This window comes from Psilocybe cubensis, chromosome 12 (genome assembly GCF_017499595.1).
Source record: "Psilocybe cubensis strain MGC-MH-2018 chromosome 12, whole genome shotgun sequence".
Taxonomy (NCBI): domain Eukaryota; kingdom Fungi; phylum Basidiomycota; class Agaricomycetes; order Agaricales; family Agrocybaceae; genus Psilocybe; species Psilocybe cubensis.
This window is the reverse complement of record NC_063010.1, coordinates 846337-874250: the sequence shown is the minus strand read 5'-3', so window position 1 is coordinate 874250 and position 27914 is coordinate 846337. Positions and strand designations below refer to the sequence as shown.

Genomic DNA, 27914 nt, shown 5'->3' with positions numbered 1-27914 from the left:
AGGTTTGATTGAAGAACGTCATATCATCTACAACAATGCCCTAAGAGACTGCGACGAATGAATTCCGACAGAAAATTGCTACAAGTAGAGATAAAGAATAAAATTACAATTTGCAGAGGCGGTGAATAAATCCAGAAATGAAAAGAATAAAAATAAAATGAGCATCATGAACCTCCATACTTCTTCTTAAGATCCCGAGTTAAAGCTCTCAGCATCGCAACTGTGACGTTAGGTGTGTTGTGTGTCTTGTCGTCTTGCTCAGTAGGAGCGGAAGACGTCGCGCTGCTGCTATTACTAGGCGACGGAGTTTGCGTTTCCATCCGACGTCCATTCATTTTGACTTGAGGCGTCGAAGGAATATCGAAATCTCCATTCACTGAAGATGTGACAGAGGCCAATAGTCGAGGCCGTTTAGTTTCAGGGCTGATTATCGAATAAGTACAAAAAATAAGATAAATCAGCAAGATCATGACAAACCTGCCCTGGTCACTCGTGGCGACTGAGTATGCTCGGCGTTTCGGTGAACGACGGACGCTGAAATTGTATAATTGCAGCAATCTCATCTGATGTGGCTCAATTTCATCCTTGAACGACTGCAGTGATGACTTGATTGCAGTATTGAGAACAGGTTTCGTAACGGTCGTAAATTGTGGGTGTGCCCGTTCAAGACGTGCTTGGGTGAGTTTGTAAAGATGTTCAATGAATATCTGGGCAGGGAAATCTAAGCGAGCAAACAATGAGTTATTGAACAGCAGCGGTATGCACTGAGGTTTACTGACCTTGACCGATGTTACGATGAGACTGCACATCCATGGCGATTTGGTTGGCGTCTTCACGGGAGTCTAAAGAAGAGAGCCACTCGAACAAATCTTCGTAAGCAGATCTGGAAGAGAGGTTGCCATGTTAATTTAGAAGTGTAGTCAGCAAGAAGATCGAACCGAACGTACTCGCTATCAGTCACTTGAGCGGCATTAAAGTCAGGCAATGGATCCGCTAGACCTTCCAATTCCAACATAGAGCGTACTGCTCTTTCCATATTATTCAACAATGTTATAGACACCTGAACGACCTGCCCGTACAGGCTCCAATTGACTGCGAAAGAAGAAAATCAATTAAAAAAAGACAAGTATATATGAATGGTAATGTTTTTTGCTTACACCGCCCAAGCACGCTACAATTTTCCATCCACTCGCTCAAGAATTGATGGAAGGTGCGATCGAAGACGCGGAATGCTCCTTTTAATGTAAGAGGTTTAACGAGCAGTCCTTCGGTATCTAATGTCAAAGAGGAGAGGGCACTCTCAAGTTTGGTGTCGAGGTCCTTGGTGGCTGACGTCATATTTAAAACCTGGGAACTCCGAATTGTCGAAGCGGCAGTTAATTTTTTCACCTGGTTAAATAGCATAATACTTTAGCAAAGAACAAAGAATGAGCGAAGGGCTAATGCACCATATCAAAGAAATCAGATTCTTCTGGAGTCTGTTCACCCTCCGTCCAGCAGATTACAAGAAGAGAAGGAATAAAATGGCGTTTGGGAGGTAAAGCTTTGATAATCTCTCGCAATCGGGCACAATCGTCTAGGACACGATACTTCCTGTACGTGATGCGCCTTTATTAGACTACAAACACGGAAATGCGAACTCTGTTGTCGTACCTCTCCAAATCATCTGTGACATCGCCCAAAGGCGTGCACTCAAATACAATGACACCAGGGTATCCATCTGCTGATCCACTAGCCGAAGAGATAGGTATTGAAAACACGTTCTCATTTTGCCAAGTTCCCGAATCCGGCACGTCGAATTTACGTTCCAACCATATGGCGGTAGCATCGCTTTCTGGGTTCATGGCCAGCCAAATGTGCCACGGCATTTTGAGTGTTGACGCGTTCAGAACCTGGATGTGATTCCGGATGACTTGAAGGAACGACCCCTGTGCCCAACGAAGTTCATGTTCTCGATGATTCTGTATAGGCGGTGGCATGGTTTGAGAGTGATTGTATTGGGCGTAAGGAAGGATTGATCGATGGCAAAAGGCAAGACGAAAAAAAGAAAAGAAAAGTTGAGTCAGGACCATGTATAAAAACAGCATTGACGGATAAAGGCGGGAAAGAAACAAGTCTGCACCTCTTTGAAACGATTTGCCAGGTCCTCATCCGTCCTTGGCGGGCGATACTCGCTCGACACGCGTTTGCGCGCCCTCTTCTTCATTGGAGATGGACCGTCACTCATAGATGCTATTGCCCGACCTCCGTTCGTCGATATCCGTCTCTTCTTATCAACAACATCCATATTTTTACTCGTTCGCAAAGCAAGTTGCTGCCGGGCGTGGTTGCTGCGGTGTATTTTCTGCCGGTACTCATCTCCGTGCTTGAGAGCCTCCAAATACGCCGCCCTGTCCATCGCTTTTTTCAACCATCTGCGGAAGCACTCGCGCATAATAAGACTTTTCTGCGCGAACTGTAGCGCCTTCTTTTTCATTTCTTCAACCTCTCCGATGTCGTATATTGAAAGGTCCGGTGCCTTACCCTTTCCGTTCGACTTCGGTGGGGATGGCGGTCTGAATATTCTTGACGCTTGGGGTGTTGACAGAGGCGTGAAGTTTTTGATGGAGAAGGAACCCATCGGCGAGGCAGTAGGTGAGCCGACAACCAACGGACTCAGCAGTTCTTGGCTGCCCGAAGGTGATAGCGAACTGGATGATGGATCCAATGAATTGCGGAGGTGATCCAACAACGGATTTGAAGGTTGAAGAACCATCGTAGGAGTCGAGGGAAGAGAGATAGGTTGTACCCGTGCCAAGGGTGGCGGGACTTTAGGAGAGGCGACAGATGGAGACGAACTGCCAGACGAAGTATTGGTATCAATTTTCAGCAAAGGAGGGGCAATTGGTCGAGTCTGCGCGGGTGATGCTGATGAAGACGTAGGTGGATTGGGTTTGCTGAAAAATGAAGGAGGAGGTGTTTGTTGCTGTGTAGAGCCGGGTAATGAAGGTTGAGTAAATGAGTTTGCACCATTGGCTTTAGGAGCATCCAATGTTGTGTCAGGTGGTGGGGTAAAAAAGGGTATTGTAGGTTTTGGCCCGAGGGTTGATTTGGCACTGTCGTTTATGGATTGATATGCAAATGGAGATGTAGATGGTTGAATAATCTGTGGGGGTACAAACTCTGGTGCCTCAGGGTTCAATGATGGCGAAGGTTTTGAGGGAGTTATCGTAAATAAGGATGATGATGTGGTCGGCGCATTATTAGTAGAAATCAAGAAAGGTGTTCCATTGGTACCTCCAAAGATGGATTTAGCGGGTGAAGTTCCATTTGTTGTTGTTGTTGTTGAAGCGGGTACTGCGAACGGATTTCCTAAGAGAAGGTCAGCACAAGGGTAACAATATATTGATACAGAAATATTACCAAATAGACTAGTAGATGCAGGCGAGGACGATGGTTCAGTTGCCTTTGATGGAAAGTTATTCGACATGCCACCGAAGGGCGAAGGAGCAAAAACGGATTGAGGTTGTGGTGGCGTTGAGTTCGATGTAGAGGCCAGCGGGGTCGCCACTGAAGTTGAGCTTATACCATTGGTGGCAGGTTTCGGTGCCGGGGCCCCGAAATTGCCAAACACTGAGACAGGTGTAGGGTTCGAAGGCGCAAAGACTGGGCCTCCGAACACGGAGCCATTACCAAAAACATTGGGCTTTGACACCAGATTTCCGAACGCGCCGCCAGTAGTAGGAGCAAGGGCTGGAGTCGGTGCCGATGGCTTCGTCGAAAATGTAGATGAAGGCCAACCTGTAGGAGGTGGATTTATATTTCCAGCAACTGCAGGTTGCGATTTTTCAACTTCATGATCTTCTGCCTCTTCCTCTGCTCCATCATAACCGTCATCTCCATCCAAAAAGGCGTCTTCATCATCAACATCACCGTCATCACCTTCAATCGTTGCTTCTGCGCCATGTCCTTCATCTACATGGCCATTTTGCATACGAGGATTATCCACCGATACACCGTCAATGATATCAGATATAGATAAATCGCCTCTGATGCTCTCTATATCGTCGATCGTATCCTTTCCAAACAATCGTTCCAACAGGCAGGCAACGAGGTAGACCATGACCGTGCTTCCCTGCTCGTTTAGCACAGCAGCCAATTGGGAAAATATTTGCATGGCTTCTTCAGGTACAATGAGTTTGGAGTTTTTGCTGATGGGTGCACTTTTACGCTGCACGTGTAGCCGGAACTCGGTCGTAAGTTTGAAAACGGGGTGCGAAAGGATATAATCAGGGATGTCTTCATGGCGTTCCTTCTGATCACGGATATGGATAAGTCGGTGGTACACACGCATTTCGAGTTCCGTTGGAGAATCATATCTGCCGCGTTGATCTTGGTAAAACTCTTTCAAACTTTGAAGAGCTTCACATTTGCTGTTAGTAACAAGACTATGGAATGGGTGACGATACACGCACTGTTCATGAGCTGTTGCTCTTCCAAGGGAAGAGAGAACCCAGGTCTATCGCGTTCGAAATGAAGGGCAAGAATGTGGAAACGAGCACAGCGATCGTGACATTCAATTGCAAGGGGGCCTGTGATGTGCTGCATGGTAAAATCATTGCGGACAGCTCGGCTACGATCTCGGATGAAGTTGAATGTAGCAGAGAAACCACCACGGGGGAGAAGGTCGTGAAAGAGGTAGTCAAGTGTGCACTGAGTGTACAATGTTAAAGATAGCGCTGTAGAGGTGTGGGTATCTGGCTGACCTTGAGAATGAGTGGAGGCCGTAGATCGGAGGGCAGGGTCTTGTCGCCAGCTGCACGCTCGTACATCTTGACTGCACGGTTGTGGTCGACCCTTTTGGTGCCAGGGATCTGGAAAGCGATCAGAGTAGTTTTCTCATGCGGATACGAGGTTGAAGGCACTCACTGTTTCCCATTCAAATAGATTGTTTTCACGTTCGCGTCGATACCTTTCAAATCTAGGGCACATATGCATACATGTCCCAACAATAGATATCGCATCCTCCAGTCGTTTGGGGACCAGTGGGTCGTCCATTTTCCCCTCAGCGATAGCCCTTTTCCTTTCAATTTCTCTGGCTTTGACCAACTGCAAATATGTGGTGTGAGATCCCAGTAATATTATGGGCGTAGAATAGGCGAACCTCTTGATAGAACTTCTCTCGTTCTTCAGCCGTCTCGAGCTCAGGTTCATGAATCTCGGGAATGAGTCGACCAGTTTCCGTCTCTTCTGCTACTGTTTCTTGCACCTGCTCCACCTCTTCTTCGTAAATTTCATCTTCTTCAGCTTCTTGTTCCTCCTCATAGTGTTCTTCCTCCTCCTCGGGTTGAAGGTACGACTCGTCTGGTTGAATATGTTCGATATCTGCAGCCGCATGGTGCTGCTGGGTAGTTGCATGGTTGACGCGAAGCGTAACGTTTGGAAATTTCCTTGGTGCGCCTCGAGGGGCTCCTCTCCCTCTTCCACCTCCCCGATGTCCACCTCGTTCCCAACGTTCGCTGTCCGAGTTGGGCGTATGGCTTCGTGAGGTGCCATCTGCTGTTGACCAGTGCTTGTTTCGTGAATGAGGCCAAGTTCCTCGACCACCTCTTGCACCCTCTCGAGTAGCTCCTCCACGACCTCTAGCTCCCCTGACAAACAAAGGACCGTCCATGGTCGTAGAGTTCAAGATCACGGCTGGAGAAAGGACAAGTAGAACTGAATTAATGGGGAAATAAACAAGGACAAATAACGCTTAGTCACACGGCGGCAATCCTTGGCGGGCCAACATTCACATCGTCTCTGCCACTTTTAACTGACATCGCAGAGGGTCAGAAATGTCTGACGAAGTATGCGCTGTTTTGCTCACTGGCTGCTGTCAAGTGTGTACAGGATTTTGCATTGACTTTATCTCACTTCGTGCGTCTGTTCTTTTGACTCGCTTTTGACATTCGGAACATTAATCGCAAGTTTCAGGGCATGCATTCACGGAGAATCTATGTAAATGCTGTTGCTGTAACGATGCAAAAAACATACCTGAACGTAGGCCTTTGCTACCTGAGAACCAACTGCAGGATCAGCCCCGCCAGCCAGAAGCACAAGCTCCAATGAAGATACCCGATACATGACATTGAATGTACATTTTGTAACATACTCAGTGAGTAGCAAAGCTTAAACCGATTAGTTAGTTCAACTCTCCCTGCAGTTGCTGTTGTACACTAGTTATGATTTGTATTTGCACATCTCTTTTTCAATCTGCGGTCAATTTCTCTTTCCCTGGCTCTCTATATCAATGCCCGTGGATCCCGTTCACTTCATTTCTCTGAACTTCATTACACTTGCAACTCTCCGTATCCCCACTTCTTTTTGTTTCTTATCACTCCATCACTCCAGCGTGCCTCGTCGCAACGTAAACAGAATAGAAAACGGACAATGAATTAAACGGACATTTTATAGGAATGCGGAGTCGTCAGGATCACCCGTGTTGACCGTGCAACGCTCCACCCTTTCACCCCTCTCCAGTATGTGGAACGATAGCATCGATACAGTAAAAGGCTCATCCTCAAGCGAATGCACCTCCTATATCCTCGAAATTGATCATTGTGTGATCGATAAACACGCAAGAGCATCGTGTTCGCATCGATGTGCAGGTCCGATGGGTCGTTGTTCGCCCTCCTTTATTTGCAAGGGACTTCATCTCGATGCCTACTTATTGCTTCGGATGTCGACTTGGCCTTTATCAAGACAATACCATTACTCCGATTTGAACGACTATCTAGCTACCCAGTCGCTTTTTGGGTCTATCAGGACATTGTAGCACCTGGAGCTGTGGCAAAGGTCCGATTGGCACGAGCGTCAGTGCTGGCTATGAATGAGGGAGAAGTAGTACTTGTTCAGAAATGTACTGGCATCCTGCGTAATTACCTACAGTGGGGTAATACAAAACATTGAACGCTGGTCTATTCACTTTCGCTGTTCATCCATGTTTCCCGTCCTCATTCTGATAGCGAACCCGTCGTTGATATTTTCCAGCGACAGGTTTCTGATGCTCTGAGTTTTATACCCCTAAGGGTATACAACAAGGAGAAGCCAGGAAGCAATCGACATCCTATTAGCAGCGCATACTGTTTACTTTATGAAAGCGCCACTACGTCTCTTAGACGCCACGAGCCAGTGCCACAGACATAAAAACGCAAACAAGCTAGTCCACAACAGCCTGGAGCCTCCGGCTCGATTCGCGTCTTTGACCCGACTTTCCGTACACTAGCCTCTTCACCTGTAGAAACTTTCCTGGGGAGCAATATCCCCTCGATTCTTCGCATCGGGGGCTTCTGCGAATCATAATATTGCGGCGCAAATAGCCATAAAATTTGGGCTTGATTTCAGCTAACTCTGCCTAGGCAGGCGTACTTCCCGCATACCTACCCAAAGCTTGACACTATGAATTGCGTCTGCGAGCCGATAGCACAGGTTCCATTCTTACTGTTAAACCAAACATGCTTGCACGCTCGCTGCCCAGAAAGTCTATCAAGAACTGACTGAAACCGTCGCACTGAACACGCACGAAGAAGCCTGGCCGACTCTGGTTAGCGTTCGTGGTATCCATTAGACGGTTCGCACTGTTCCAGGATGCGAACTCTTCGAATCCTGTAGTGAAATCCTTCAGTGAGTAGCGGCATCAGTTTCTACTGTCACGATGGGCACCTAACTGTCATGTGGCTATCTAACATGTTAGCTAGGTTGTTGCCATAATATTGTACTATGTTAATTGTCATGTAATTGTCATGTTAACTGTCATGTTTTTTGAGTCACACTCTACCTTGTCACTCAAGACCCAGTAAGTCTCTGTACTAACGTGATCATCGGGGATTCAAACTGACCTAGAGATCCAAATTCCTGTTTCTTGCCTTCTGACACTATGTTCTTCCCAAATATCTTTGCACATTTAAGTGTAGATTGTACGTAGGTATATTAATATGCAAAAATATTATGAGAATAATGCTTGGAAACATGTTAAATTTTATGATCTTCAGCCATCCATCAAGTTAACATGGCATCAAATGCCAATTTCTGTTTTGTTCACTTATGCTATCAGCACAGAAATTGGTACACATATTAATTACAGTATAAAATCACTGTCTGCAAAGTCTCATTCCGTAAATCCACTTCTTTGATTTTCCAGATGCCAAACGATGGAAATAGTGACATCTTGCAAAGTCACATTGATGTGTTTAAACTCCGTCTGAAACGCGTCGCGTCCTATGTAATTGACCGCAACTTAGACAAAAAAAATTTACCCCCATTGACCTTTTTTTCTATATACATAGTCTCTACTAGGAAGCTCAATAATCAGTTTATACCCTTTATTAGACTGAAAAGTATGGTACTAGGGAATATATAAAGATACAAAACCAACCGGGGCCTTGTTGCCTCAAGTCGTACGTGTGCCGTCTGAGATTGAAATCGGCACCGTGACTACCTGTGACGAAAAATTTGAATCTCTATGATTTTGGGTCCTTGCTGCCGCGGAAATGCTCCTGTTCCTCAACCGTTTGCACTATGGGCTTAAATTTTTGAAAGAAAGGAGTGTATATCTTGTACTAGTATTGTGCAAGGTTTGACGCCAGTAGGGTGAGTGTACGTTCTGTAATTTATAACTTTGTTCAAATATTTAAATCTCCCTGATCGTGATAGTAAACCGTGAATAGTCTTCAAGTCCCAAAGCTAGCAATCAAAAATGGAGTCTGGAAGTTAAATAACCGGTTGACTTGGGGGCAATATGTGATTAAACCCTTTGTATTTTATTGTCAATAAATCTTGCAATTTAATTGCAATTTGATCAATCAAAAAAATTCAGACAAATTACTGTTTTCTTAAGCCAATGCCCCTAGTGTTCAATATTGGCCAAGTGGTGTAGTGTTGATGTATACACTCTACATGTCCTTTCATTTTCCCCCCAAGTCAATCGGATATGTATCTGCTGGACCCTATGGTCTTGAGTGACAAGGCACAGTGTGACTCAAAAAACATGACAGTTAACATGACAATTACATGACAATTAACATAGTACAATATTATGGCAACAACCTAGCTAACATGTTAGATAGCCACATGACAGTTAGGTGCCCATCGTGTGTATGGTGACGTCAAGGTTGGAACGCAGCAAATTAAAGCGCCTGGCCTCTTGAGATGTCTATCCGGATTGCAAAACTTGAGATTCGACTCCAGCGGATAGATCGTGGCCATACAGATGGTCAATACATCTTATGTCGCGGTTCCGATCACGGCTTGTAAAAAAGTAGTGCTGGTGTATAATGCATCTTCTCTGGATGCCTAAAGTGCAGAAAAGTGGCTTTCCAATCGGTTTTCCAATGATGAAAAATGAAATTGCCCTACGAGATTCAATTCAATATCCCACTGTCATAGTCTAGTCCTTAGTATACGTGCCAACGATTGAGGTGAGTAAACCGACGCTGTTGAAGGCATATAGCTATAGTACAGTCAACCCGATATGCTTAGGCCGTTTATAGTGCCTAAAACCAAATTTCTGTGAGGCCTACACAATCAAAGAATTCGTTTCTTGAACTTTGAACATGTGTGTTTGGTCATTGACATGACTGAGTGACGGGCGCCAGAAATCATGATGCCATAGTGGAAAAGGGGCTGGATTGTCCGAGCTGCTAGGCTTCGAGTGGTCTACTAAAGTCAATCTAAGTGATAAAATATATAGTGATATCGTAGATAATACCAAAAACATAAACAAATTAAGTTCTCTGGTTATACAAAAAATGATCGTATCAAACCGTACAAAAAAGCAACTGGTTTGGTCGTGCACAAAAACGACAGTGAAAGAGTAAACGAGTGAGGCGGGGTGGCGTTTGCCTTTAAACGCAATGTCCAATGTATGTGATACTTAAGAGCGAAGTTGTATGATACATATAATCAGAATAAGTTCTTCACGCAGATTTAGCACTGTTGCCACATCTTGACATGGTCACTAATGATTGACCATAAGTTACTGGTGAGACTGGAGAATGTGTACAGTACTCACATAACCAGGGATCGATCTTCGACGTTTGATGTTGACCACGTAGGCAACCACTGCTTCCTGTTGGCCCAGAAATCGCCCATGGCAGCTGAAAATATTATTAGCGAGTGGTCTGACTGAAATTGAACTCTAACGTACTATTTGACCCATCCAACCAAGGCTTTCCACCACCATCAGGGAACCACCCGTTGGTACCACCAACAGCGACATTCAAGATCAAGTAGAAGGCTGGAGAGGCTGCATGAGCATCGAACAAACCATCAATGAATACATTTTTCCTTACGTTGATCAAAGGGGGCAGCATTTGATCCATTTTTCCACGGATTGTCCAAGATGACGGCTTCCGACCCATTCTGTACCACCGCCGGGAAGTCTCCTCGCTTGAAGAATGGCTCATTAATTCGGAGGTCCAACAGATGGTGAAGACGTGTATCCACAGATATCCGCCTACAATACATGCAAGTATTGTCAGCACTACTCCACCAGGAGGATCCTCTTGAGAAGATGAACGTACATAAAGTCTTGGTCCCATTCAAGGACGTAGTCGTGGAAGCCTTGGTCGTAGGTTCCTCGTCTCAAAGGCCATGCTCCAAATGTTTTAGAGACTGCGTTTAACCACGTCAATGGGCCCCAGTTCAGAGAGCCGCGGACCCAGTTAGTGCCTCTGTATGATTGGGGCGTTTAGGAAGCAAATAACTAATAAGGGCGAATACACGAACTGGAAGGGATAGTTGGGTCCATTTCCGCGAGCCTCCATTATATCGATCTCACCTACAAACGAGAATTAGCAATCTTTAGTGCATCAGAGAAGTCACACAGAAAAGGCGGCGTGAACGGGTCTCGTTAATGAAGAGTGGAGCGATGTGTGATGTAGGCGGAACTTCTAAAAAGAACATACCACTGATCGGCCATGGCCCATAGGTGTTGTCAACAGGAAGCATCCATATTGCAGGCCAGAGCTGGAAATAGAGGTTGGATCAGAATTGGGGGTTTGATTTAATAACCCCGCATTGCGGGCTTACCCAGTCTCTAGTGGCGACATAGCAACGTTAGCTCGAAGTCGAAAACATTGGAGTAAAGCGGAACGGACTCACCCAGTGGGGATCTTTGCTCTGACTTCGACGCGGCCATACCGAATGCTTGCGGTTTTACGCGTGCTAATACGAGCACTTTGAATAGGGTTGATGATCTGACCACTAGTTGCGTTGCTAACAGCTGAGCAGGCTCTAGTATAGGATCCAATGTCGAAAGCCTGGTCAGCACCGATGGCGCTAGAATTAGTTGGCAGTGCAATCGAGGACGTGTAGGAGATTCCTTGGGTGATATTGAAGGTGCAACCTGTAATGTTGAAGACATGGCCGTCCACAATGGCATCTTCTCCAATAATATCTGACGTAAGAGTAGGCGTGATGTACAACATGCCATTTCGAACATAGGAGTTATTTTCTGATGCTGTGGTCATCTCAAATTCCCCATTTCTGACGCAGTGAAGTTTAATTAATTTATCGCGACTTGAAAATACAACAACGCACCCGAATCCACTCATATCGACCTCTCGGAAAAATTTCCCATTGTCGCCAAAAACGCCATCCTCCGTGTCAAACGTTTCAATAAGGACTGGACATAGATTTCCTGTCAGAAGTCTGACTTCTTTCCAGCCAAAGTAACACCGAATGGCTCCTGCGGCAAAGCCCAAAAAAATAAAGGCGTAGGTGAGGGCGTATGATATGCGTTGATATGGATCACGCTTCTGTAGCCATGGCTTGGAAAGGTCGGGAGAGGCTAGCATAGTAGATTTGGGGCGATCGCGTTCAATTTTGGCGATAGAAGGCTGAACGGTACTGTACATCGTCATAGGGCGTGTTCGAGGAGAAGCAAAAGCCTCTCTAGAGCGGGCCGACATAGGACGAGGCGATCCAGAGCCATAATCTGCGGCCGTTCGATTATAAAACGAGTGTGAGTTTCGTGTAAGGTCGGCCACGCTTGTGGAGACTGAAGTCACGCCACTGCGGGGTGTACTGCTTCCAACGTCTGGAAAAGGGAAGCCGCCGTTACTTTCATTTTGAAGATGAGTTGGACTTGTTCCGGGTGTCTGGTCGGTAGTGTAAAAGCTCTGGTGAATGAGAGATGCGGAAAAAGGATTGGTGGTGTTTCCGAACGAAATACTGCGGGGAGTCACAGGAGGGGACTCGTGCCATGAGACGGTGCCAGACGTGGTCCTCGAGTGGTGCGACGCCCTGTTGGCCTCTTGGTCGGCATCAGATGCACCCTCCGCAATGGCAAATTTAGGCTGGGGCGGCTTAAGCTTCTCGTCGCCGGCGAGGACCAAAGGTGACACAGGCATCGTCGAACTTGAACAATCAAAGGACGTTTTTGGACCTAAGAACAAGCGAACCTTCAAAAGCCGCAGGATAGATGTCGATTATAAGAGCAACTTCAGCAGCTGTGATAACATCACCGAACGGTACACTGTCCCGGGGATGTCCAACTATCTCTGGATGTACCTGGACATGATGAGTCCTGAATGGTGGGAAAGGATCTCTCACACTCGAGGATCGATCTGGCTCGCTCGATGGATGCTTCTTTCTTTGGAGTTCATTCGGATTCTGGGATTCCTTTCGGGTTACCAATTTATAAACCAATCAACGTCGGACATCCGCAGTATTGATAGTATTTTCCGGTGCGTGAGAACCAATATCATACACCCGCCAGTAAATTGAAACAATTATCTTCGGAACCCGTGTCCATATGGGAGAGAATCATGATCTTCGTCCGTCGACGGAACAAGGGCTTCAATTGCTGCAGAGGAATCCTGTGGGAACAGGGAAATAAATCGACCATTGTACTCAGCGCAGGTTAGAACGCAGAAAAACTTTGACAGAACTCACGGTCAACTATTAGCAGATTGGCATGATTGCTGGCAGACACATACTTCTCCGTTTGTAGGTCGAATCTTCGCGTACTGCACGGACGAATATATGAATGAATGACACGGAATCAGCCATCAGGTGATCGGCATCTGCCTACTCAGTGGCAAGTGTCACAGACAGACCTGCATGGTGTAGAGATATAATTCTGATAGCTTGGAAATAATCCATCCATGGCCATGGCCGCCGGTCGCATCAAGAGGAAACTTTGCAGAAATTGGTAGAGTTATGCACCAGAACACAGAAAGCAAACTTGAGGGATATACGTCATACATCGGCGTCGGTAAAGAGAAGCAGCCTATAGCTTATAGTGAATCGACCAGCACAGGTGAATGGCAATGAGCATAGTTTTTTATGGCGGTATACGTGAACATTTTGGATTGCATTTTCCATTATCGGCTCCTTGTTCAGCTGAAAGTCTGGACCTTTCATCTTTGTAAAAATACCTAGATGTTGATCGTGGAAACATAGATGTCTTGAGCACGAGTATCTCTCCAATGTTCACTGCAGAGCCATGTGCACAAGGGACGATAGAGTTCTGTAAGAACAAAGACGCAAGGTACTGGCTGCAAGGCCGACATAAATGACATTCACGACATGAAAATAAGTGAGCCGAAGCTGACCTGAACATTTCAGAGTGCCCGCCAGCCCGTCTCATTCCCAGCATCGCTTGCAAAGCGATTCCGAAGGAGTCAACAGGAGATTCTGATGGGGATGTACCCAGGTTTAGACTGAACGTGGATTTCAAGCCAGGATTGTGAACATTGAGCCACGGAATCTGGTTTATGGGAACTCCGGGGCGGTGATAGAAGTATGTACGTTGGCGTTGTCGATTGATGGGACAGAATTGCAGCGTGATAGGCTATCCTGAGAAAAAGCTGTCTGTGCAGCCTGTGCTTCATTACAAATCGACATATTGCGGAATGTTTTTATCGTTTCCGGGCACGTATCATCAAGGGCTGTCCAGCAAGCTTTCATTACAAGCAATGGATGTCGGTGAAAGCAATGTGGACGTTGTAGTTCAAGTCAGGAGTTCTGTCTTGGGCTTTGTGTAGGCTTGTGTGGCGCAGGCGATTGCCCTCTCCGGATAACACGCATCAACAAATGAAAGTTTAAAAATAGACGCCCGGCTTGGCTCGGCCAACTTACAAAGAGCCAAAACTTGCGCTGAACTCTGGAGGTCTGTCATATTATTTCAAATTACAGACTGAAAGTAAAGTTAAAAAGACACAATGGTACTAATGTCTGCACATTTCACTTGTGTAAACCATGTTATCCATGATGAAACCCAGTGGCAGGCCGCTACTATCTTTCATATGGGTTTTAGGGTGGCCTCAAAGCAAAAGCAAGGCAAGGCAAAGGTTAATTGAATGGTAACCGAAAACGAAATTATAGACCTAGAGTGCCCCGTTTATTAGAGAATCTTTTACTTCCTAAATAGCTCAGAAACATCAGGTATATTCTGTATGCAATTGCAAATAGTAAGGGTCTGCCCACTGCTTTCGGAATGCATTAGGCAAGCTGTATCTACCAATTAGAATATGCGATACCACCGACTTGATAGCACCTGCAGGATAGGTCAAGAGCGCCGGTTCCGAATTAAGTAAGGCGCCAATATCAATCTATGGGCGTCGGTCAGGTTAGTATACTCACTTGCTCATTTCTAGGAAATGCTGTTCCTTAAAACAAGCTGAGCACTTTGACCTTTGTCATGTTCAATGTGAAAAGATGCTAGGAAATTCATTAAATTTGTTGCCCCTGTAAGGATCTGTTCCCTTCAATTTATCCTCTCAAACGCTGTGTACGACTCTATTTCTGTCAATCTTCGTGTGAACCGATAAGACTAATTATAATTATAGTATCTCAGCAATTGGCCGGTACCGTGTCGATACAGGTACAATAATCGAAATAGTCGTGTATTGGCTTCCGTTAAAATTAGTATCCGCATGTAGGATTCAACAAGTAATCCAACGATCATATGCAAAGGTCGCGTCTTTGCGATCAGGTTGAAGGGTCACAGCGACTCGCGCGCATGAAGCTTTCGAGCGTCTTGAATCTATCAACAGAGTTCAGTCGCCGAAGAATGTTCAGAGCAGAAAATGCCTCATACGGGTTTGCCTTTAATAACGCCGTGCATCCCATTCCGACTGCCATACATTACGCAGGGTATTATGCTTGAAAGTTAACATACTTTTTCAAATCCCCGAGGCGCATTGTGCCTACTAAGCATATTATCCGCCAATTTGGTTAATATAGTCGCAGTGGTGCTAGGATTTAGACGCCGCAGATCCACTAACCCTTTGGGACAGCTCAAAATGGGCTGCAATTGACGGTATATGTCGACTGATTATCTCACCTGAATATACTCTTTGAACCATGAGGATCATGTTCAATTTTACTTAAAAAGCTTTCTCAAATAAGTACAGATTGGTAATGCCGAAGTACCATCTCTCAAAAAACAGTAAAGATACCATTTTTACTTCTCAGCTCAAAGGCCGTCTCAATTGAGTATGCTTCGGAATATAATGGTAGGATTGACTGAACGGACTGAGTATCATAACACCTGAGAGTTCGGATAGGATAGATATAGTACGAAGAGCGGTAGATTAAAGAACATCAGTAAGTGCTTTCATCATGCAACTGTTTGTCACCGCAAATGAAGAAACCGTAGTTATGGCGGTCAATCATAATCTACACTATGTAGACATTCTTGGTCCTCAGTAGGTACTAAAAAGACCTTCGATACGAAGCTTAACACAGTTTTGGTGATATTTTAAATACCTAGGACCATGATAAACATCCGTAGGATCTTTAAGTCTTGGAAACCGTCTTATAGAAGCGCTGCTTTGCTGTAGATAATGTGCATCTCTGACCTATCTAATCGGAAAATGGTATTTGTATGAACCAGTAAATAACCCTGTCAGAATTTAGTGATCAATTTTCAGCTGTAAAATTTATCAGACAACCTTTCTTTACTCATCAGCAAGAAATAGGTCTACATTCCTATAATACTGAACCGTGTACTACTTCCAGTGACCATTCTTCCTTGTTGCAACATGATTGTGGGAGTTAACACAGCCGTTTAGGGGCAAAAAGGCTCCTGAAAATTACCCAAATTTGGAAGCCATAATCGGGCCAAGACGATCTAAAAAATACAAGGGCAAACAAAGTCTATTTGTGGCGGCCATGCCTGTTTGATGAAATCTTATGTTGTACAAGGACAGTCCCACGTCTCGTGTCAACTCATCTCCTACATGTTGACTCTTTGCTATGTTATCGACATGAATCCAAGATGTTGGGTGCGATCCAAGTTCTTCATATTGGATAGCCAACGTGCACAGCTCGTCGATTGGCAATCACTGGCACTAGTACTAGTAGGCGTCCGATATCGAATCGCTCAGTCGAGTGCACTTCAGTTGGATGTGCTAGTCGTCTCTTAGCTGGAATCGACTCCAAGAACAGACAAAGAGGCTCGGAAATTGATCCTATATGCCGCCAATTCTGACAGACCCGCATCAGAGCGTGTCAATACCGTGTTGGAAATTCACTAACACAACTTTGACTGGGACATAGTCGACTCGGAGCGTATGGAGGAACTGATACGCCACGAAAACGCGTTCAAATGGAAATCCCATGGAACCCAGCGATTGCTGTTTGGATTATGCTAACGGCGTGTTTGCGACCAGGCTTCCTTTGGGCTTAATGCCTGTCTCTCTCACGGATCGCATGGGTGCTTCTAAAGTTCTCGGAGGATCATGCCAGCAGCCAACATTCGTTATTTTCGCATCTTCCACGGCCCATTGCATAATCATAATCCGATCAGTTTAGTGGACAGAATGCGGGTGAAAAAGACATCTGAGAACAACAGACCGTTCAATCGAGGGACATATCTGCTAATATCCACCAAAGGGACAAAAGTTCGACCGAGGGAATATCTTCCCATTCTGTTTTTGTTCCGATAGATAGATGTCGATTCCTAGACGTGTACCGCCTGTCGTGGTGACTCCGGGATCTCTCTTTGAATCTAGGAGCTCCTTCATCCTCTTCCTAGCCAGCAGGCACATCTTTTGCGGAATTACTAAAGAATCACAACGACGTCTGATTGAATCTCGCGAGGACGATTCTCTTTTATACTCGTATTCACACTGCCGTTCCTTGGGCTTTCAAGTGTGTGTGTCTACCTTACCCTACGCTCCTGGCTTTCCTTTCCTTCGTTAGCCACTGTAATTTAGACTGGTATCCATGGATTACGATTCATTCGATGCAGTCCTCCATTGGATTTTCCGCACCGTGAGTCCCCTGTGTGCGGTTATAGAAAGCGGTTGACCGATTTTTTCAGACGCTTGGAGACGCCTGGTTCAAACCCACTGAAGAAAACATCTCTGCTGGTGTCTGCCTGCGAGTCGAGCCTGGTCAATTTCGGGTTTTTCCTTACGAAAACCCATACTTGATTCCCTTCGAAGCTGCCGTACGCGGCCTCAACCCTCTTGTGGCCGTTAAAGTACGGACAGCTGCTGTGCATTCCGCCCTAGGCACTGTGTAAGTAAATACAGCACCTTCATATGGTACTTCTAACTCTGTTTACTCTCTTCAGGGCAGAAGATGCGACCGCGATTTACATCGATCAGAATACTCGCATTCAAATTTTGGATACCGTAAGTCACTTGCCGAAAGCAGACAAAGAACAGTGTGGTGCCTTCATCGTGAGTTACATTTCAACCGCATAAAATTATTCGCTCTGAGTTCAATTGGCATAGCGTGACGAGCATGTCTTGGTCGTTTGGTCCGACAACCTCGATAACATCGTCCCATTATGCAACGAGTTTGAGGAGAAATTGATGAAGCTCGTATGGCGGTCCAGACACCACACCACCCCCTCCATCGTCACCTCTGCCTCCAATTCATCTGCGCCCTCCACGGCCGCTTCGAACGTGAACCTTAACGAGAAGACTACACGGTCGTCTATCACCGTCCCTGATCCTGCTGTCGTATCGGCAGCTCTGGCCGAGAAGGAAGTTACGACAGCTGCACCCGAAACCCCTCCCAAAAAGAAATTTTGGAACTGGAGCTGGAAGCTTTCTGCAAAGAAATCACCTTCGGCATCTTCAGACCCCGAGAAGAGGGCTGCCCAGGCTAGGCCTATTCGCCTCTTTGCTCCCATCTATGGCGGTCTAGGACTTGGGTTATCTGTCTGTGAGTCTCAATACCCAGCTTGCGGGACACTTGTCTAATACTCTTTTCCAGTCTTCGTTGGCAGTGGTACAAATATGCTACTTCAGGAATGGAGATTAGATGGGGATTACAAACGCTTTGCATTGCTTGTGACCGCTCCTTTCCTGGTTTGCGTCGCATTGGTGAGCTCCCGATGTTTGTCTTTAGAAAAAAGTAAAAATCTCATTTATAACCCAATTTTAGTTCTTCTCTCTGCAAATTATTACCACTATTGCGATGATGTACGTGTCTATACTGTATCCTTCTATATTCTATCTGACATCTTACGTTCAACAGCATTGGGCCTATTGCGCAGTACCACGAGAACTCGCGGTACTATTCTGCCGTTCGCCCCGAACCTAACCCCGACGTCGACCAGCGCCTCCCCCATATCACGATCGAGATGCCCGTATACAAGGAGAGTCTTGAAGAGACCATGTAAGTCATCCCTTATTCCTTCTACTCAACGACGGATCCGAGGCAGTGTGCCAAATTGAGATCACGTGCTTTCAATGAAAGCCTGGGGGTGAATGAGTTCAATGTCCAGGCTTTATACAGCCGGGGTCACCCTGTTCCAAGCATTTAATTTACACCTCTACATTAATCTTCTTCTCGCGGAGACATCCTTCTTTCGCACATGCTTTTGCTTACGATGCCTGATTTCATTACAGTACACCTTCGGTCAATTCTCTGAAGAAGGCCATGCAAACGTATGCCAGACAAGGAGGCACCTCGGCTATCTTCGTACACGACGACGGTCTGCAGTCTTTAAGCCCCGAAGAACGCGATAAGAGGATAACCTTTTATGAGAACCACAATATTGGCTGGGTCGCTCGTCCACCTCATTCAAACGAACCTGATGGCTTCAAGCGTGCTGGAAGGTTCAAGAAGGCGAGCAACATGAATTACGGCCTACAAGTATGTGATTCATCTCCTGCTTCGTCGTACTGCTTTAATTTAGATTCTTCTAGTTGTCTTTGTGTATGGAGAAGCATATCATCGAACTCGAAAACTCCGGTCAATCATTTGACTCCATTAGTTTGGAAGATAAAGCACTGGAACTGGCTATCGAGGAGACATACGAGGCCAGCGGGAAGAAATGGAAACCATGGGCAAAGAACGCGAGGTCGCTGCGTGTTGGGGAAATCATCTTGATCGTCGACTCTGATACTGTGGTTCCGGAAGTGAGTAAGGTCCCGCTAGCAAAATTGAACCCTATACTCAATGGTTATCATCACTCACTTTCATTAATATTTAGGATTGCTTTAGAGATGCTGCCCGTGAATTAGCTGAGTCTCCAGAAGTAGCGATCATCCAGCACGAATCAGGTAAGTCATATCCCCTCCATGGACATAGAGAGAGCCAAGAATCTGATATCTCCTTTAGATGTTATGCAGGTCGCCCACCACTTTTTTGAGAATGGAATTGCCCACTTCACTCGCCGTATTAACAAATGCATTTCCTTGTCTTGCGCGAATGGAGAAGTCGCTCCTTTCGTCGGTCACAACGCATTCCTTCGTTGGTCTGCAATTCAGGAAGCCTCTTTCGTGGACCCGGCAGATAATGTCAAGAAAGTCTGGTCAGAAAGCAACGTCTCGGAAGACTTTGACATGGCTCTGCGTCTTCAAGTGGGTGTATATATTTTTTACGCCGGGATTCCTATTCATCATTCACGTTTAGCTCAAAGGATACATAATTCGATGGGCTAACTATTCCGAAGGTGGTTTTAAAGAGGGTGTATCCTTAACTGTGAACGATGAGCTAAATCGCTGGCAAAAATACGCATATGGTTCGCTTTCCTTTCCACTGCATTCAACATACTCTGATGTCTCTGTGTAGGATGCAACGAATTAATTTTTAATCCATTAATTGAATGGCATCGTAAGGGTCCTATCAACAAACAACTGCGTATTTTCCTATGGTCCGGAGCCCCAGTCCACTACAAGATTAGTATGATGTCGTACATGTTCAGCTACTACGGAATTGCAGCGTCCTCCGTCTTGTCGTTCATGAATTACTTCCTCTTGGGCTGGGCACTCGACGTCGATGGGTTTTACATGCACAGCTTTGAGATATTTTTAGCCTGCACGGTCGTTTTCCCAGGCGCTGGAAATGTAGCATACACTCTTTTGGAATATCGGCTTGGACAGCGCGACATCTTCTCGTCTTTGGTTGAGAACTTTGGATACGTCCCATTCTTGTGCGTATTGATTTTCTGTTCTAAAAAACCTTTCACCAAGTTCTGTTAATAGCTGGTTCTTCTTCGGCGGTTTGAGTATGCACCTCTCGGCAGCTTTATTGGCGCATATGTTCTCTTATAATATCACCTGGGGAGCAACAGCCAAAGTAAGTGTTGTTTGCAGTGTAACATATGTAGGCTGATCCTAGGATTGTAGGAAGTCGAACGGTCGAATTTTTGGAAAGAAATTCCAATAATTCTTAAACGCTACGGACGTGTATTTTTTATTTGCATCATCGCGATCGCCGCCATCATCATTCTTTCAACAACTCTTGTACCACCTGGCTGGCGTATAGATGCTTGGGGAGTTATCGTCCCTCTTGCGTAAGTTTTATAATATATGATTTTCATTGTGCTAGACCTGATCGCATTATAATTTCAGGATCGTGGCTGGCGGGCATCTATTGTTCCCAGTAAGTTCCTTGGTTCGTTGGCATTCATATCTGTGGCTGACATTGCTATTACAGATTGTTCTGAACCCTTGGTTAATTATCTTCTCATTTTGATTTTGTTTTGCTTCTCTGGCTTCATGTTCCCGATTTCTTTCGGGATTCACGTTCGTTCTCCTCGAAACCTCGCACTCTTTTGGACTCAAACTGGACACTGTCTTTACCAATCCTCTCTTTGAATCGTATCTTACGCTGATCGGACAATCCGAGTGTTCCTCGGGGACTTTTGGTCCAAATCTGGCACCATCGGCACTGAAGTTGACCTTTAAAATGGTCAAGTTATGTTTGTAGACTTGTATCATATATATAATCTTTTACATTGCGTGTACATTATTTATGCCTTCTTCATTACTTATTGATTTATAATAGAAAACACTGGTTCTATGGTCATCTTTGTTCCAAGCACTATTTACGGGTGATTGAGTACTAATCATGAGTCGTGATTCAGGTAGCCGGATGGAATGAACTGCAGATGGCCTGGTACAGCCAGTCACTTGTCAGAATTTGGATCAACTCGACGTTAGCATTTATCAATTTCTGATAGGAAGTCAAGGTACCTGCTGTATTCTTGACATGACATGAGATTGCGAGAAAAAAGATTGATGCCGATAGTTCAGTGTTAAGATTGGGCTCATCAGAAACCAGCACCCTTACGTAATCAATGGGCTTGGCGCCAAGAGCGGCCAAAATCCAGCTCGAAAAAAAAATCAAAAGTTATGTTGACGGAAAATGGTTTCAGACAAAAAGTTTAAAAAAAAAAAATTCATAAATGTGCATATACAATCCTTACTACTAGCCTTTATGCCCACAATAATAGAATTACACCTCAGAGGTCAAATTGTAGTCTCTGGAAGTCCATAATGAGTCTGAGAGGTATTACTTAGGCGTGACTTATTGTCACGTGTGGTCACGTGTACCATTATATAAGCGGCCAAAAGAACATTGTCAAATTTTCGAAAATCTCCCAAACTCGAGAAAACACCATTTCTGACGTGTTAGACTAAAAAAAAAGGAAAAAAATTAAAATCTTTATAACTTCTTGAGATCAAAATTTTTTTGAAAAAAAAAACCACAGATGTGTTCAAAGAAGCATAACCTACATATCTGTGGTTCAAAAATGTAGAATAGTGTGAGTGCAGAAGGGTTGAAAAGGTTCGGAGGTAAGCCAACTTTTGCTTACCTAAGGGGGTGCTGGTTCCTGATGAGCCCAATCTTACACATATGTCGAGTTCAATTATTCGGGATTTGCATAAAAATAACAAACCTCCGAGCGGTTTTGACAGCCCCGGTATCCGAAGAACTTCCATTCGGGAGAAGACACACATGAGAAGCACTGCCCTTGTGCCTAGTACATGCATGTTGGCATATGTCGTTTTCACACCTCCAATCCGCAGAGGCCCAGACGTAGGCATCGACATCAAAATTCACACTGAAGAGATAACATTTATATATATTAAAGCTTGGGAAATGGACAGAACGATCAATAAACGCATGGAAAAGAGACTCGGCAGCATCGCTCAACGGCTCAATAAACTACATAAAGAGCGAATAAAAAGGAATAGTTTGCTCAAATTGTCCAATTTAGAAGTCCGAATTGTAAGGGAGCTTTAAACTCCAGGGACAGTGAATCCAGGAAGGTTAGGCCAATTACCAAGCTGAGCTGGGTCACCACCAATGCGCACCCATTGAGAGTGAGAAGGAGTGGGTCCATCCAGAAGGAAGAGTTGATGCCATCCTGGAGGAGAGACTCCGGCATTGGGAGGTGCGGTAATAGTGCAAGTGGTTCCGGAGCAACTGAATTGAGGGAAGATGGTCCTCGCTCCCATGGCGTTTCCGTGTGTACTGGAGGCGGCTGTATAATAGTTTAAGATATGCCACTACATGTTAAAAACCTAATTCGACAACGTACCAGCAACAAGAGAGACTCTCAATTTAGAAATGGGACCTTGGAAGAACTTGACATTGGTAATCGTATTGGTAGAGCCGTATGCCCAGTCGCTGTTAGGTAAAGTGAAGTTCGGTGGTGTGAGACCCTGGTTCAGGTAAGGAGGGATGTAAACCTGAAGAATTGCTGATTAATGAACCATCCGAAAAAGAAAAAGAAATGCATTCTTACCTCGATACGGAACTCCTCAGGGTACTTGACGGTACCGTCAGGGTTATCGGTCTGTGGGTCGGAGCCAGAAATGAGGACACGGCCATCCGGCAATAAAATTGCCTCTGAGTGATACATGCGCGCAACGATGGTGTTGTTGAGAATCGAGAAGCGGGAGCCAACAGGTTGAGTAGGGTCGTAAAGCAGAGCGTTCAAGTTCGGGTTGTTGGCCAAACCGAATCCAGCGTAACCTTGAGTAGCTCCGTTGCAGATAAAGACGGTACCGTCAGGAAGAGGGACGAGGTTGGGCATAACTCGTTTAGACGGCTAAAACGGATAAGACAAGATTCATGAAATATCCAGTGGATGAACACAAGGACTCACCATGCGTTCAAGGGTCCAGGTTGGGTTGGCTGCCTCAGGAGCAATTGTGACACAGTTATCGATGGCGTCGCCAGCACCATTGGTCGAACCACCGCAAATGAAGACTTGTAGAGGATCGGTATACGGGAAGTGCAATGGTAGAGGAACAGCAGAACCTGGATTCGAGAATCAGTTACGTTCCAGAACCAGTAAGTAAATGCTCACCCTCAAGCGGGTATGTACGGCCAGCCAGGACTGCACAGCTATTAGATTTCAGAGAAGAGCGAAAGTAATAAGTAACTTACAGTTGTTGACGTTACCGGGAATGTTGGGAAGAGTCTTGATTGTGGTGAACGTCTTGGGCTCCAAAATTCTAGCCTCGTTGAAGTACCCTAAATAACATTCAGCTCTATGCGCACTCATAGAGCGTGAATAGACTTGCCTACGAAGAGGTTAGTGCTAGGAAGGACAATCACGAACGGATACAAGTTGTTAGGATCGGTTCTGAGAAGGAAGTCCAAGTCGATGACGGTGTCGCCTCCATCAGGCTTGGGAAGAATTTCCAAGTTGGGTTGAGGAGCAGAGTTACTTCCAATCTCTCCTCCCATAACGAGAATCGAGCCATTCGAAAGAACAGTGGCCGTTGGGTACCACCGAGCACGCTAAAGGAGCAAAATCAGCGATTTGCCATCGGTTAATTGTACACTGCACCTCTGCATACCTGCAATTTGAGCACATCGCCATTTTCCTCCCAGTCGGTGGTGCCATTGACTCCAGTAAAGCCGCTGGGCGTGTAGAGGCGGACACCAAAGTTGGAATCTTCAGCCCATCCTGCAACGTTGATTTGCCTTCCAGCCTTGTCGGGCATAATAACACTTCCAGAGCAGAACACGTCGGTCTTGATGTGCATCTCTCGCCATGTCTTTCCAAAGTTGTTTACCAAGCTCAAGTCAAGCTCGTATGCGCCAGTAGCGTTCGGGATACTGAAAGTATGAAGATCATCAGCACCTTTAAAAAATACTCAAATTTCAAAAGAAAACGCACCCGGTTCCTCCTTTCTCCAAAAAGGTAACCTTGTTGTTGATACCCAATGTAGCGATCAGCGGAACAACCAGACTGGGAGATCAGAGGCGAACACATAATAAGCAATGTGGCTCCAACTTATTACTCAAAACGAGATGTTGAAATGACGTACCCAGGCACTAGAGAATCATGGATACGATAGACGGAAAGTGTCAACGAACCATTGCAACCCCAAAAGCCGGGCGCCACTTACCGAGGAACTGTGGGAAAAAGCGTACAATGATCAGCCCATCGCCCAGAAAGGTCAACCCAAGAAAAGGGGAAGGCTTACCTCGTATCGTCCAATGTTGCTGGGCGTCTGCCAGTTGTTGACGACACCGTTCCAGAAGTAGGTATTCAACCTGTTTCCGTCACCGCACAGGTGCACGGGATCGCCCGGGCAGGGCGTCGTGCACTCACTCTCTGCGCCAAAGACACCGTTGTTGTTCGTGACGTCGGAGACATCACCACAGTCTGTATAGTAATAATAATTTATTATCAGCCAAGTGTGTTGGATTTGCAGATCGCCTGTCAATTGAAGGGTATCACTTACAGCACTCTTGCCCAAACTAGGGAAGAAGAAGAAAAAGAAGAAAAGAACCTGGGTGTTAGAAAAGAATCGATGTAATCAGCGAGAGTCCAGAACCCACCTCGACACCAGCAGCGGTGAATCCGAAGGCGGCACACTGGTTCATGCAAGCAAGCGCAGTGTTGTTGCCGATCCAGATGATCTGGTTAGGGAACATCTTTCCGGTGGCGGTTTCTCTTCATATTAAAAATCGATAAATAACGAATAAAAATCAACCATGAAAGAAGTCACCTGAGACAACCCTTGTACGTCCAGTTTCCTGGAAGATTGGTGGTCATTGCGGAGGGAACAGGGAGTGCGACGAGCGGCTTGTTGGAGGTGTACACAGACAGGCGGTTAGGGCCTCCACATGCTTGCCTGGACAACACAAGAACAAAGACGTAAGCGGGACGCTCGATGCGCGGCACACAAAAAGCGGAAATGAACGCGAGGAGGAGGAGCAAGAATGATATACGTACGTCGCATTTCCTGCGCATCCCATGTTGCACGTTGTCGGGTCAGAGGCAATGACGGCGCCATCAACGAGGGTGTTGCCGCAGTCTGCAGATGGGCGCGTTAACACCTAACCAAGAAAACGGAAATGAGGAGGGGACGATGGTACGTACAGCATTCGTCAGAGAACTCTGTTCCTGCGACGGTGAAGTTCTGCGCCTGGCACTGCGCGATACAGGACTGAATGGTGTTGGTTTGGCTTCCAGGAGCCTGGAAAACGAACGCGCGTCCATGGGCGTTATCACTGTATACCCAGTAATGAGATCAAGTCCGCCATCAAGTATAAGTTGAAAAGAGACTTACACCCAGCAAGCGTTGTACGACCAGCCAGTAGGAAGACCCGAGAGGACAGGGAAGACACCTAGAGCCGTGCCTCCTCCACCTCCTCCACCGGCTGCACCTCCGCCTCCGCCAGAGACAACAGGCAGGTCTGTGCCAGTATAATTGTAGACGTTTAATCTATTCGGACCTCCGCAGAACTCCGAGCTGTTTCCTTGACAGACCATGTTACAGTCCGCAGCGCTCGCAGAGACGCCACCATTGGTTATTGCCGAGGCGCAATCTGGCGAGTGATGATCATGGGGTTGGATGGAAAAGGAAGAACAGGAAGAAGAGCAGGAAGAAAGGCGACAGATGGAAAGAAGGAAGGAAGGGAGAAAGATGGGTGTGAGAGTCAGCTATGACTATCAAACGTCGTGAGGTAAATCGGTCACTTACAGCATTCACTTTATCATCAAGACCCCCCAAGCCAAGTAAAGTCAAAATAGTCGAGTCAAGTCAAGTCAAACAAAAATAAATGAAATCAAAATTGAAATCATTATGAATATGTAAATGAAAAAAAGTAAAAGTCAAAGTACAAAAAAGCACAAACGCGTCAGCTCACACACTCCAATTTTTTTTTAAAAAAAAGTAGCACCACTCACTCTGAGAACTCAGTCCCCGAAAGTCCAAATCCAGCATTGAAGCATGCAGTCGTGCACGACTCGATAGTGACCTGTCCCGCTGGAGTAGTCGGATTGGGCAACGAACGTCCCTGTCCGTTGACATTATCGCTGATAGACCGAAAATCAGCATCAGTATGAGTCGATTACAATGCATGCATATCGCGAATTTGGGAAGCGACGAAGGTCCGAAGATATGAAGGGGTGTATGAATGAAGAAATAGGGACTCAAGATGGGTACCCATGAAAGAGAAATGGGAAATGCACATGCAAAATCCGCCGAAGGCAAAGAAGACACGCGATAGAGCGATAACGAACGCGACGCGATGGAAAAAAGGGGGCGTGTCTTGTAGAGAAGCACGACAGTTGAAACTTGAACACAAGCACAGCTCTCGTGAAAGCGCGTTGGAAGCTGATTATGGTTTAGCCAAGGCACAAAAAATGAAGTGCCAAGACAAGCCCTTTGTTGAAGAAGTAGTAGAAAGAAGGAGAACAGAACAGAAAATAGAAACGGAACCCGCATTGCCGTCCAGGAATCCACGTAGATCCAATAATTAAAAACGGCATGGCGGACGAGAACAATGTGTTGACACAGCAGCATAAACTCCGAGATCGAAAGATGGCCGAACACCCAACCAGCCAGCCAGTCAGTCCGTCAAACACTGCCAACCTCGTCTCGGAGGAAACCAAAAAAACGACAACGAAATGAAATGGGAAATGAAAAAAGAAAGGATCACACGTACGTAAAGCAACCAAGCGAAACCCATTTGCCAACGCTCGGCACAATCTGCGGAGGCGCAGGGGGCATCTTGCCATTCCAGAACACGTCCAGTCGGTTTCCTGCACCGCACGGCTCGGCGGGGTTGCCTGCACAGGCCATGTTGCAGTCGGAGAGCGTGGCGTTGGGCGCGGTCACAGCGTTCCCGCAATCTAATTTCGGGGGGTGGTGGGTCAGCCAGATTAGACTTTGTTTCTCGCAGTTCATTTGATTTGATCGAATCAACACATCCTTCTATGGCCAATCCTATTCTCGACCGACGCGTACGTCGGTCGAGAATGGAAGACGACGCGAGAAGGATGAAGTGTAAGAAGTAGGGGGAGGGGGGGGGGTGGCAAAGAAGGAAAGGTAAAGTGAAAGTGGTGCTCACAGCATTCATCCTAGATAGATAATACAAGAATCAGTTCAAAGGTCGAGCGCGAGTAGGGTAGGGAGAGTGATGCGCAGAACAAGGAGAAAGAAATAACTCACAGCAAACTCAACACCTGCAAAGAAAAACCCTCCCGCATCGCAAAAATTGATGCAAGTCTCAATGGTCATATTCGGGCTCGTTGTCGACGCGCTCTGCAACGTGCGTCCAGCACCATTCACGTTGTCTCTGTCATATGTGCGTGTCCGCATGAGAAATCGACGCGTCGGCGTGAGTAAGAGGCGGACGAGACTTACAGCACACACGCCTGGAATTGCCATGTTTTCGGGAGGGTCGTTGGGATGGTCAGACGTCGTTGGAGGTGTTGGACG

The 27914-nt window shown here is 46.0% G+C and overlaps 4 protein-coding genes across 4 annotated transcripts; 1 reads left to right on the top strand and 3 right to left on the bottom strand.

Annotated features, from left to right (window-relative positions):
* Positions 1 to 164: 164 nt before the first annotated feature.
* On the bottom strand, positions 165 to 5653 carry JR316_0012263 (SAC3 family protein 1; the record flags this gene model as incomplete). Its single annotated transcript, XM_047897888.1, has 13 exons — positions 165 to 423; positions 478 to 721; positions 780 to 883; positions 948 to 1092; positions 1158 to 1389; positions 1449 to 1593; positions 1654 to 1961; positions 2123 to 3351; positions 3403 to 4401; positions 4455 to 4692; positions 4746 to 4853; positions 4909 to 5088; positions 5144 to 5653. The coding sequence occupies 13 exons, from the start codon at positions 5651 to 5653 to the stop codon at positions 165 to 167; spliced, it is 4701 nt and encodes a 1566-aa protein (XP_047742777.1).
* A 4292-nt stretch (positions 5654 to 9945) lies between these two features.
* Positions 9946 to 12371, bottom strand: JR316_0012262 (Beta-1,3-glucan-binding protein; the record flags this gene model as incomplete). The annotated part of the gene is made up of 10 exons (XM_047897887.1): positions 9946 to 9976; positions 10031 to 10115; positions 10166 to 10255; positions 10311 to 10474; positions 10542 to 10691; positions 10747 to 10798; positions 10863 to 10986; positions 11050 to 11056; positions 11122 to 11505; positions 11560 to 12371. 10 exons carry the CDS (start codon positions 12369 to 12371, stop codon positions 9946 to 9948), a joined length of 1899 nt encoding a protein of 632 aa, XP_047742776.1.
* A 4825-nt stretch (positions 12372 to 17196) lies between these two features.
* JR316_0012261 (uncharacterized protein) lies at positions 17197 to 21276 on the top strand (the record flags this gene model as incomplete). The annotated part of the gene is made up of 17 exons (XM_047897886.1): positions 17197 to 17244; positions 17294 to 17493; positions 17549 to 17657; positions 17712 to 18147; positions 18199 to 18308; positions 18370 to 18407; positions 18463 to 18603; positions 18837 to 19083; positions 19137 to 19349; positions 19424 to 19493; positions 19552 to 19793; positions 19846 to 19954; positions 20005 to 20365; positions 20418 to 20511; positions 20562 to 20728; positions 20787 to 20817; positions 21223 to 21276. 17 exons carry the CDS (start codon positions 17197 to 17199, stop codon positions 21274 to 21276), a joined length of 2670 nt encoding a protein of 889 aa, XP_047742775.1.
* Positions 21277 to 22460: 1184 nt separating this feature from the next.
* JR316_0012260 (WSC domain-containing protein) lies at positions 22461 to 27275 on the bottom strand (the record flags this gene model as incomplete). The annotated part of the gene is made up of 20 exons (XM_047897885.1): positions 22461 to 22705; positions 22763 to 22913; positions 22970 to 23275; positions 23333 to 23487; positions 23537 to 23566; positions 23617 to 23720; positions 23792 to 23973; positions 24033 to 24294; positions 24356 to 24427; positions 24507 to 24513; positions 24588 to 24594; positions 24666 to 24847; positions 24927 to 24942; positions 25024 to 25138; positions 25194 to 25319; positions 25421 to 25502; positions 25568 to 25698; positions 25758 to 25940; positions 26378 to 26506; positions 27139 to 27275. 20 exons carry the CDS (start codon positions 27273 to 27275, stop codon positions 22461 to 22463), a joined length of 2622 nt encoding a protein of 873 aa, XP_047742774.1.
* Between the last annotated feature and the right edge of the window lie 639 nt (positions 27276 to 27914).